Genomic DNA, 12,216 nt, shown 5'->3' on the forward strand with positions numbered 1-12,216 from the left:
GTAGAACTTGACAGCTTAAAATTGCCTTTCTCTGCATTTCTACGCTATCACTTGAGCATTGTTGGTGGTACAGCCAAGCCGCTGAACTGTGCTTTGCTCTGCGGTTGAGGAAAGATATGTCGTAGCGCGCATGGAAGCACCGTGTAGGGGAGGTCAAACTAAAACCGGATGTGTCACAAAAGATGTCTAGAACGCACTGCAGACATGAACGCTTTCGCCATAAGAAGAAGAGAATTCATTTATCGTGTATATTGCCGTTTGCATTGTCATTGTTAGACGCTAGTACCAACGTCAACCGAGAAGTCTGGTGGTAGGGTGTCTTAGGCCCGCACGAATATGTCACCCGGCCCATTTTTTGCCGTAAAGCAGCAATGCGTTTTGAATTTAAAGGTAGGGCAGCCGTTATACTTTAAAAAACTGGAACTTAGTATGTTATATTGTTACGTCTCAGGGTGGGTGATGGGTGACACTGGCATTTAAGTTGTTGACCACATATTACTACGTGGGTCGTGAGTTTATTCTCTCAAATTAGCAAACTTAATAAAAGTCCAAGTCTCGAACGTGGTTACTTTTTTACCTAGATTTCAATATTTCAGAAGACATAACGTTACTCAATATTATCTATAAAGTTCGTTTTCTATAAAGCATAATTTGTCCCAGGTTGCTTAGTGTTGTAATTCATAACATTTGGATTTTCATAACCTATGGGTAGCACGACAAACGATACTATCAATAGGTAGTTAAAAAGCTTAACAATCACTTTCAAAGCAATTAGTTTTATATGTAGTATGAACTAAATCTGATAAAATTAATGACCTAGTTCATATTTCTAGGTGCTTGAATTTTATTACTTTTATACACAGAACAATTGAAAACTATGAAGCGGCTGATTTTTATTTCGCTTTTGTATATTTCCGTGAGTGAATTTTTTTGTACTTTTTATATTGGTCTTTTATCTATAATATATATTCAACGATTTTTGTGTTTTCAGCTACTACGCGTGAATGCTGACTTGAATAGCGAAGAAGAAGGTTTGTTCAAATCACAATTTTTATAGATAGGTAATGGAATACCTAGTTTCATACATACCTACTTGTTTACTTATTACGAGTTAGAATTTAAAAAAACATTCAACCTTATCAATTAGATATGACCAAATAATCAGAAATGAATTTTAAGAGTGAAATACATACATTAAACTTAATAATGAGTCTGTTTCGAGAGTGTATCCCTATTCTCTTCAAACAAAAATAATCGGCCCCTAAACAACGAAGTTAATGATGAACTGACACTTGAAACATGGTATAGAGTTGAAGAGAGAACCTCTTTTTTTAAGGCGTTTTAAAAGTAATTTACTAACGATCTAAGATTTTTTCAGATGTTTTTACAACTGAGGCAACAGAAGAAGAGGTATTAAATAAAATTATTAAATTTCTAAACACATTATAGAAACCATGGTTTTTACAGCTTACAATTTACATCTCTGAAAAAACCATGGAGTTAATATGTACCTACAACTGGAGTGCTGTCTAATGCCGAGAAATCGGTCTCGAAAGAGAATACTTTTTGGTCGCGGTGTCCTTGTCTAATGTGGTGACCATATATAATTTAATTATAGGACAAAATTATACACATGCATCAGTTTTGAATTTACCTTAAGTAATTCTGTGTAACCCTATGTAAATACAAAACACGTGCTTGCAACCTTTTATTTATGTAAATTCAATTCTAAACATTGCTTCGTCGTCATGGTGATTTTTTTCGACGGTTTTTTTTGGAAATTGCTGCGTTGTCGAAAATCTAGCACTGAGTTTTATTATAAACATCATTACCTCAGTTCTATTACTTAAACTTCCACAAACTCATGTTTAACGTCCGAATACTCAACCGCGACTTAAATAATATATTATGTTGAACTTAATTACGCAATTCCTACTTTAATGTACTGGCTAAGTGGGCCGTGCAAATTAATATTTGACACACTGAGTGAGACACTGAACAGACATGGTCTGCGCATATCGGGTGCTCTTTTCCTACATTCACATCTTTAATTGATTTAAAATTGCTTGTATTTTTACTTCTGTGCTATTTTCATGACACGTGTATATTAGGTCTACTAGTTACATTTTAGGAAATAAAACACAATGGGTAATAAAATGAAATGAACTGAAATTCATTTATTTGTTATATGTAGACAATTAAATAACTCTTAAATGACAAGTCAATACACATAACACGATACACATAGTACTTGATCTCTATTTACAAAATATTGGTTATACATATTATTATTATTAAGTTCAGTTAATTTTCTGTAGTCTTATAATATAACATTTCCTCTATTTTAAGTAAATTCTTTTTTTTCAACGAAATACATAATTTATTTTAATCAATATCTAAGTGGACCATCAGTATCATTAAAATTTCGCAATTTAAATTTCAATTCAATTAAAAATCGCCATTTTTCTCTAATAAATCTAAAATCGACTTTATATTTACAATCACTATTTCGCGACTTTTAAGTTTTTGTTTCAATACCTTAACATCTTGTCGTAATTTTGCTTTTCTCGGGGTATTTTTTATTTCTTGCGTTTGAGTACTTGATTCTTCTTGTTTGACCTTTATATAGGACATTTTCCAGAAATTCCAACGTCATATTTACTAGAAGATCCTCCTCGTTCGCTTAACGTCAGGCAAATGATATACATGCTTGCGTGCGACGCTATTCAATACAATAAAAAAAGTTCAAAAAATACCACGTGATGGCTCTTATAATATGAAAAATACATTGCAAAATTATAGTTTTCACGATTGTTTTTTCAAATTTAGTATATGACATAGATTAAGTACAATTTACAAGACAAATGGTATTAAATATTATAATGAGACAAAATATCTCACATTTTAAAAATATATGCTCACACTAGTAAAAATTTATCAATGAATCTGACATATGGAAGGATATTCCACAAACTGGAGAGGATTCTCGCTTAAAACCACTTACATTAAAAGTGTTCACCATGATTACACGGAAACTTTCACGATTTTCGAAAAAAAACAAGCCACAAGCTGTATCAGTGCCATTTTAACTTCGCACTACAAACGTAAATAGACGCCATTTTTCTTTTAATCCATTCATAGCTCTTTTTCGGTGATGCCAACAATTAATCTGGCTTCCCACCAAATTCAACATGAAAACCATCAGAAATCTACGTACCTACCATTAAATTTTCCATTAAACAGAGTTCTTATTAATATAGAACAATAATTTTTTTGTTAATAAGTTTTATTAATATATGATGTTCTATTAAAAATCAATATATATCATATAATCAATACTTCTTATATAATTTATTTTAATAAATTGTCATCATCCGAAACTAATTTCACCATAACTTTGTACGTTTATTTTGAACCAATTTAATTTTTGACGTTGATGGAAATTCTAAATTCTCGCAACATTTTCTAGTTAAGTTTAAGTCACATCGTTTAAATAATATGTATTTAGATATATTATTGTCATAAAATGTTTAAAATCCTGTAAAGTGGATTGATTTTAACCTTTTCGATAATTTTCAACAACGCCCAAGCTACTAAAAAATCCACTAACCACTAAAAGCCATTTTTGATAACTAAGACGGGGGTCCAAATTCCGAGATTTTATGGAAAATCCGCTAAGCTAGCAACACTGCTTTTTGTTTGTAAAATGTGCGAGAGGGACACCACCACTTAATAATCATTCTCTTTTCAGACCGTTTTTCCTTACATCTTTTGCTATTTAAAAATAAACTTTAAGCCATAGACATAAAGTATATTTTTAGTTTTTATGTCAAACGAAGTAAGCACTCCAGTTAGAATAGTAACTCTATGGAAAAAACCTACAGTCAACATTTTTGTTTTTCAGTGGCACATGGATTTTATGCCGGTAAGCCTTATTTAAATACTAGCGACCCGCCCTCGCTTCGCTTCGGAAACATTAAATTTTATTATTGACTAGCGACCCGCCCTCGCTTCGCTTCGGAAACATTAAATTTTATTATTGACTAGCGACCCGCCCTCGCTTCGCTTCGAAAACATTAAATTTTATTATTGATAGCGGAGTCCCGCGACATTACCCGCGGCTATTGTCATATCGCGGGGATGCCGCGGGGCTAAGCTAGTCTAAAAAAAGTAGCCTAAGTTACTCCTTATATCATCAGCTATCCTCACTTACCTACCTAAAGTCTCGTCAAAATCGGTCCAGCCGTTCCACAGATTAGCCGAAACAAACAGACAGGCAGACAGACAGACAAAAATTGTAAAAAATATTATTTTGGTGTATGTACCGTATATGCATGTAGTAAAATGAGGCTATTTCAATATTACAAACACACTCCAATTTTATTTATATGTATAGATTATTTGATTTTAAGATTTCATACTACATTTTAATTCATAATTAATTCGATTTTTTTTCTTTGTTAGACGGGTTATTTACCCGATAGCGTTTATAGAGAACTAGCTTGGTATGGTATTCTGCAAATTCAACCACTGCATCACAGTGCCAAACACAAAGTTGCTGCCCAGTTAATTTGGCAGCACACTCTTGGGAGACCTCATATTATATTGGAAAACCCTCCTCAGGTAAATGATATATCTATAATTATATGGTCATAATTTTAGTTCACTTGTATTTAAATTAACACATCTTTTCGCGTAAAGGGGTGAATGTCTCTAGTAATTAATTACATCATATACAGATTACAAATTGGTAGAGTCCGGAGTTTCAAATATGGTTAACCAATAAATCCGAATGCAGAGCTAGTATGCAGCAGGACTGTTGCATGACAGAACAGGAGTGTAATATAAGAAAAGGAAAGAATTTATTATTTTGATTATTTTAATTGTATTAATTGTATATTTATAGATATTGTTCGCACAACGGGAGTTATGTTTGTCTGACAAGTTTAAATGTCTCCAGTTTATATTGTGACGCGAAATCATAGAAGTACATTTTATTTATTTATTTATTTATGGATTACCGACAGGGTTTACAGTAAGACATAAAATAACATTGACATGTATAGAGCAATTGATAACTGCAACTCTGATTAGAGGCAATCACAGCATGCATTACATTAATATATCAATAGAGATTTTACAATACTATTAATAATAATAAAAAATTAAAAACAAAAGAAAGACAACAAGGACAGTAATACCCGAGTACTCAGACCAAGGCTGAGGCTGAGGTTCAACAACAACTTTTTATAATTTTTTTTCTGAATATTGGAAGGGAATCGCCAAATGTGAGTGCTTGCCTAGATTGGTTCTGCTAAAGCGGAAATCATTAATATTAATACTAACCGGTTTTTTTTCAGTCCACTCAATCGCCAGGTAAGATAAGCCGACTGATACTAGCGGAGGAGGCGGCGAAGTGGTCAAGGGAACAGCGAGCCGCCCAAGAAGTGCTGATGGAGAATATCAAGAGTGGCGGTAACGGGTTAACCGTGAGAACGGTTATCAGCGCTCAGAAGAAAACCACTTACATCATACAGAATGGTACACGAAACTAAATTATACTTAAAGTATTTAATTTTTTCTCTAGTCGTAGACATAACTAAAGCTATTTTTAAAACGACACTAACCGCTGAACTGTATTCGAAACATCACAAATAATTTAATGACAACGTGAAAATAAATTGTAAAAGCTTTGAACACGTCTAGCTGGTACATTGGACGTACGACACGGCCCAATTAAAGTCTACTATATTTAGTAGACTCGCTTCTCACCTCGTTTGTTGACATTGCTCCATCTAGACGCGTATTTAATCAAAGTGTAAAAGTAGTTTTAATAAAATTGTTATCATTGATAATAATGTACTTTTCCAGTTTTTTTGTAATTTCCCAGTAGGTAACGATATAAATTTTATAAATATGGCTACAGATCCTTTACTTTTTTGATTTAGGCTGGCTTATTAATGAGCCATTTAAATATTGTTATTAAATAGATATAATGTATGTGCAGCCGAATCCTCCCTGTCATCTGATCTTAAGTTAACTATTCCCTGGGCTCAAAATCCACAATGAGAACGCCACAATGGCATAATCAAACCATTGGGGACTGTATTGTCAAAACTTAAGAACTCATATTTCAAAGTGGGTGGCGGCATTTACGCGGCTTTTCCACTTATCTAAGGATTAAAAAATAAAAACTGGTAACCTGCTCTACCACTAGGGATCTATCATTAAACACTAGGGATCTATTCACAAATCAGTAGCGAATTTGGGCCTTCTTATAATACTTTACGTAGTTTGCGTAGTGGTACCTGCCAGTCAGGCGGGCATGCTATGGCACTGCATCCTGCCTATTTCTGCCGTAAAGCAGTAACGATCTGAAGGATGGGGCAACCGTTGTACTGTAAAAAGAGAGACCTTAGAATTCATATCTCAAGGTAATTGGCGGCATTTACGTTATAGATGTCTATGGGCTCCAACTCCACTGAAAACCAGGTGGGCTGTGAGCTCGTTCATCCATCTAAGCAATAAGAAAGAAACTTCGATTCATCGGCAACTGTTTTCGCGATATTGTTATGTCACCTCTATTTTTTAAACCAGGTAATTACTACAGATGTCCCGACGGCTCTGAACCAGATCTAGATGCTTATAGAGTCCAAGCGAACATGCACGAACGAAAATGCACGTTTGGAAGACAATCCATTCCAGTACCGGTCGATCCCTGCATAGAGGCCGAAGTGGCGCCAATAGAATACTCTTTCCACGAAGGTTGGATGTTCTGTCTCGGTAATGGCGAGAGAGAAAACAATTATTTCCAAAACGGAACATTGGACTGTGGGAACAAAACTAAGGTGAGAAAACAAAAATATGTTTTTTTCTCAATTTGTGATTGGTACCCCCGTTTTGATAATGATATCGAAGCAGTATGTATGGATGAATTGTATGTGTTCTAATGTGTTTTTAACACGGTTTTGTTAGCTTGACCTCTATCTAACTAACCGAATATTAGGACGTCATTTTTACTAACTTCGAAACGTCCAATTAACTGGAGAATTTGCAGACGCGTCAAGGAGCGATTACGAAATTTACCTAATATCTTGATCCCGATCACCACAGTAAAACAATGATTTATTTATGGTTTAGTTCGATTAATTAAAACTATGTTTTTTTTTACGTAATTTAAGGTGCCCGTTCATGAGTTTCTAGATCTATGCGCCATCGACAATAACATTGTTATAACATTTGATTACTTCGGTGACGAGCCACGAAAAGACATGATGCACAATGCGACATTGTGCACTTCTTGGGATCCATGCCGATTGTCTTATTTGTATCGACTTGAGGTAATTTTATGACCCTACTTAATTTAATTAATTCCTTTATAGCTAAGCTGTGAGTAGATAGCCAAAAATATAATACAAATTTTGGTTACAAAAGAAACCGACTGAATCATCCTAAAACGAGAAAGCATCATTGTAGTCGAAGTCATTCAAATAGGCTTATGGATAAATCAAAGGGAATGCCCTAATGGACTAATGAGTCATTTTATGATGAAATTGGAATAGGGCCTTAAGAGAAGCCACAGCCTACTGAGTTTCTCGCCGGATCTTCTCAGTGGGTCGCATTTCCGATCCGGTGGTAGATTCTGCGAAGCACTCCTCGTGCTAGGGTTAGTGTTAGCAACGTCGTCAGGTTTGAGCCCCGTGAGCTCACTTAATTAGTTAGCTTAGGTACGAAAAAAACAAAACAAAAAAGAGGAGCCTTCAAATATTTAACGTGTTCAACAAACATCAAAGTCGGTTCACCTTAAAAAATATCTAACGTAACACATAAAAATACAATCAGATTCAGACCCTCCTCCTTTCTTGAAGTTCGTTACAAATACATGTACGTTAATACTTAAATAATAACATTTTCAAAGGCTGGATAGGTCGGTAGCGTATAAATGAAGTATTGTTTTTTTATTTTAAACTGAGAGTCGTTTATTCCGACTGCAAGAAAAATAATTACTCTAGTAATCAGTAATATATGTAAATGATAAAATATATAATTGGTATTTTACCAAGAGCTAATCAGTATGCAAATATAGCCGTACCATTTAAACTGGCCTAAAGGTCTTGTTACCAGGCCATAATTATTCCAAAAAAGCCTTTGAACGAGACGGGGCGCATAATTTGTCTATTTTCACCTTCATGCAATGAGTCGACTTCCAGCCGCCTCCAGTCGAAATGACGCCATCCTTCCCTACCACAACGCCTAATCCATGCGAGATAACAGTGTGCCCAGATTGCTTGGATGGGGTCACAGAAAGGATCGGAGAAGTTATTGAAAGTGAGCCAAGTATATTAATAAATATATAGACAGAACATTTTGGTTTATGTGCTTAGAACAATATTACATACTCTTAATATTATATATCTATAATAAAATAAAAATTAAATTATGATATTTAGTTACTGTATCTTTTAACTGAATTTCGTTAGGTACGTTTATGGAGGGTAGAACTAAGGAGCACCATCTTGTTTGGGGACAAGTTGAAAAATTGTCCATCTGTAAACAGCAAATTATAGTTCGAAAACTCACCGAATTAGCGCTAGTGTAGCAAGGGGAAATAGTATGAATATAGAAGCTTTAAACTGAGTGAAGTGTGCTGGATTGCAGTGAAGGGTAGGTTCCGATTTACACTGCGAGCACTGTTCAGTGCTCTCACTGCTATTCGTTACCTACGTTAAGGACTGACAGTATACAGTCGTAGTAACTTAAAGAATGATTGATGATACATGATGATGAAAGGAACGGAGGAATGATACATGATTTCATAAATCTTCACTTCAGCACTTTTACCGTGCATAACCTCATTTCAATAATACGGTTATTAAGTTATTATAGATTAAATTGCTTGAAAAACAATATTTTCTTTTACTAAAAATATACTTACTTTTAGTGATTAATTAAACTGACAATAACTTGAATATTCTATTTTCAAATATAAGTAAATTTAAACAAGATTTTTTTGCTGAAGTGAAAACACCGCCATGACAACGTCGATGACAGTATACTGTACTGTAAAGGAACGGCTTGGCAGTATACTAATTTGACGTCACACTTTACAGTGCTCGCAGTGCAAATCGGAATATACCAGAAGTGTAACAGCTTATGGCGCTGTTTTTAAAAAAATCCACTTGCTACTATGGCGCCATCTTAATTTGCTGCCTTTCAGTGGACACTTTTTAATATACTGAGATGGTTCTTCTTACCTCTACCCTCCATAGGTACTTTTATAAAATTTATAACTTTGAGTTTTCAGTCCCCCCCCCCCCGGCCACACGGCCTATGGCATTTTGCCAACACTGCCAATCTATAAGTTAAGCCACTTTTTCCCATACATACACTGCAACTAATGCCCGTATCTTTAGACGTTTCGTCAAATAATCCTCCACTCTTAACTCATCCGATGATGCTCGAGCATCCCTCCCAAACTTACTCGAGTTTCGTATTTTTAGTCGACCATTACAATATTCCTCAACTGTCCTTGAGTGAGGTAGAGTCGCGTTATTGCGTCACCACGATAACATCAGTTTGTGGAAAATTTGATCAAGCTAGCATCAAACCCATTGAAGAACTCAATGGGTACGTCGCAACGTACCTTGACTTGACAGTTCGTTCACTCCACTCCGGTTAGGAAATTTTTCCAAGGACGTTTGAGTGGAGTTTATTTTTACGACTAATAAGCATACGAAAACGGGCGTTGGAAGTTGAGTCGAGTCGAGTTAAGCTCGTGTGAACGACTAAAGATACGGGGGTAAGACTTTTAACATAAAACATTTTTTAGTTGTACATTGGATAGAATTTTATGATATATTATTGTTCTAGTGGACTCAGAGGATGACAAAAAAGTGGGATCTAAATCAAAAGATTTTGATGTCTAGCAAGATGTTAAACATACATTGTAAAACAAGTTATCAGAAAAGTTTTTGATTAAAGATTTATGTGTGATCATTCAATATCCTAATCCCATATTTTTAAGTGTGTTGATAATTTTAAGAATTTGTCTCCTTTTTCTTGTAAATATGAGAATAGAGAAGTTGCAAAGGCACCTTGTGTCTGTAACAGTTGTATATCAAGTATTCTATGAGCTTTTTTGTTGATTTACCAAAAAATACATATCTAAATCTACTTGCCAATGATATATGTACACCTTCCTTCCAATTTTAGTCCTTGGATTAAAAAGTAAATGAATAATCGGGAACAAATCACCTACGGTCATCTGGCACTCTTGGAGTATGGAAATCTCTAATTGACAGACACACCTAAATGTAATATAAACAATATAAACAAACGCCAAAACCGGTAAAACTTCAGGATTCTGGTTTTGCTCAATATACGGAACCTGTTATACTTACAAACAGGATATTGCAATAGACTGATTGATGTTGAATAACTAATAGCTAAAAGTCTTGGCTGAAAAGACATTAGTACGACTAAAACAAGACACCAACTTCTTCAACAAATTGGGATGTAGAGATGTTGTTAAATAGTTACGTTGGTGTGTGTTCCGGCGATAAAACCGTAATGTAACACTTAACGCCAGTGTTGAAGCAATAACAGGCGGATTAAGGACAATTCCGTATTATTTTAACATGGCATGAACCGAGTTTCCGAAATCTGTGCGTCAATGGTGTACGCGGTATATGTGGGACTGCCGTGGCTAGTAGCAGCTATCCACTTAACGAATCCCATGTATGTACTATCGCCCGCATTTGGGCCTAGTTAGATGACCTACTAGTTAGATTTTTTTACAGACAGTTTACGGAAATTCACAAATAATTTATTTATTTTATTTATTTATTGAACTGAAAGTTCTTTATCGACGTGGGAAGGAAAAAACGTATCTAACGTTTTTCGGTTACGCGCCATCGTAAATTCTTCCGTTACGCGCCATGTTTATTTTATTTCTATTTAGTTTGTTATCAACAGATGTCGCTGCTATATTTTATAAGTTTCCCTTCTACCGTGTGTGACTTGCACACAAACACTTTTATTATTTATTTATTATTAGCATAGAAACACAATCATAATTTGCATCTGTGCTTGAACTAGGTAATAAGTGATAAAACCTGTATCTCAAGCAGCCGTGCTCCTGGTACAAAGAATACAACAGCTTTACTTCAAATACACAAAAATAGAAAAAACTAAACTGAAATTAATGGATTGCATAAAAGTGACAATATGTGAGCTTAAAATATAACAATTAACAAAAAATATACCTAGAAATGAATGTATTAATGTACCCTCTGTATGTAATGAGAACATCATTATCGATCATATCTCTTCCGCGATCATTAGATCTTCCAAAGAAGTCGATGTGGAGGATAGCTTCCACCGCATCAGGCTGTCCCTCGAACTTAGGAATCTCTTAAGAGTTAGAAACGCGGCAATCCGGGCCTACGATCGCCTTCCCACGCATTCAAACCGGACTCGGATGCGTCGTCTACAACGCGAAGTCAAATCCCGCTTAAGCGACGCCCGTAACGTGAATTGGCATAGTTATCTAGAGGAACTCGCGCCCTCTCACCAAGCATACTGGCGACTAGCTAGGACTCTCAAATCCGAAACTACCGCTACTATGCCTCCCCTCGTACGCCCTTCAGGCCAACCACCGGCATTCGATGACGATGACAAGGCTGAGCTGCTGGCCGATGCACTGCAAGAGCAGTGCACCACCAGCACTCAATACGCGGACCCCGAACACACCGAGTTAGTCGACAGGGAGGTCGAGCGCAGAGCTTCCCTGCCGCCCTCGGACGCGTTACCCCCCATTACCACTGACGAAGTTAGAGACGCGATCCATAACGTCCAACCTAGGAAGGCACCCGGCTCCGACGGCATCCGCAACAGCGCGCTAAAACTTTTGCCAGTCCAACTGATAGCAATGTTGGCTACCATTTTAAATGCCGCTATGACGCACTGCATCTTTCCCGCGGTGTGGAAAGAAGCGGACGTTATCGGTATACATAAGCCGGGCAAACCGAAAAACGAAACTTCTAGTTACCGTCCGATTAGTCTCGTCCCGACGATAGGAAAAATTTACGAACGGCTCCTTAGGAAACGCCTCTGGAACTTCGTTACCGCGAGTAAAATTCTCATAGACGAACAGTTCGGATTCTGCGCTAAGCACTCGTGCGTACAACAAGTGCACCGCCTCACGGTGCACATCCT

The 12,216-nt window shown here is 36.1% G+C and overlaps 1 protein-coding gene across 2 annotated transcripts; it reads left to right on the forward strand.

Moving 5' to 3' along the window:
* Window positions 1-1,170: 1,170 nt before the first annotated feature.
* Window positions 1,171-10,009, forward strand: LOC101746333 (uncharacterized). Of its 2 annotated transcripts, XM_062675162.1 has the most exons (9): window positions 1,171-1,302; window positions 1,379-1,410; window positions 3,905-3,925; window positions 4,465-4,623; window positions 5,361-5,541; window positions 6,598-6,848; window positions 7,182-7,340; window positions 8,211-8,328; window positions 9,871-10,009. In XM_062675162.1, exons 3-9 carry the CDS (start codon window positions 3,911-3,913, stop codon window positions 9,924-9,926), a joined length of 939 nt encoding a protein of 312 aa, XP_062531146.1. In that variant the 5' UTR covers window positions 1,171-1,302; window positions 1,379-1,410; window positions 3,905-3,910; the 3' UTR covers window positions 9,927-10,009. The 2 variants fall into 2 exon arrangements, with proteins under 2 accessions (XP_062531146.1, XP_004925513.1); XM_004925456.5 differs by having other exon boundaries at window positions 1,297-1,410.
* Window positions 10,010-12,216: the final 2,207 nt, after the last annotated feature.

Source organism: Bombyx mori, chromosome 23 (assembly GCF_030269925.1).
Source record: "Bombyx mori chromosome 23, ASM3026992v2".
Classification (NCBI taxonomy): domain Eukaryota; kingdom Metazoa; phylum Arthropoda; class Insecta; order Lepidoptera; family Bombycidae; genus Bombyx; species Bombyx mori.

Coding starts and splice junctions, on each gene's coding strand:
- LOC101746333 (XM_062675162.1), top strand. Junction 5,542..6,597: donor CACTTACATCATACAGAATG/GTACACGAAACT, acceptor TTTTTAAACCAG/GTAATTACTACAGATGTCCC. Junction 8,329..9,870: donor GATCGGAGAAGTTATTGAAA/GTGAGCCAAGTA, acceptor TTATTGTTCTAG/TGGACTCAGAGGATGACAAA.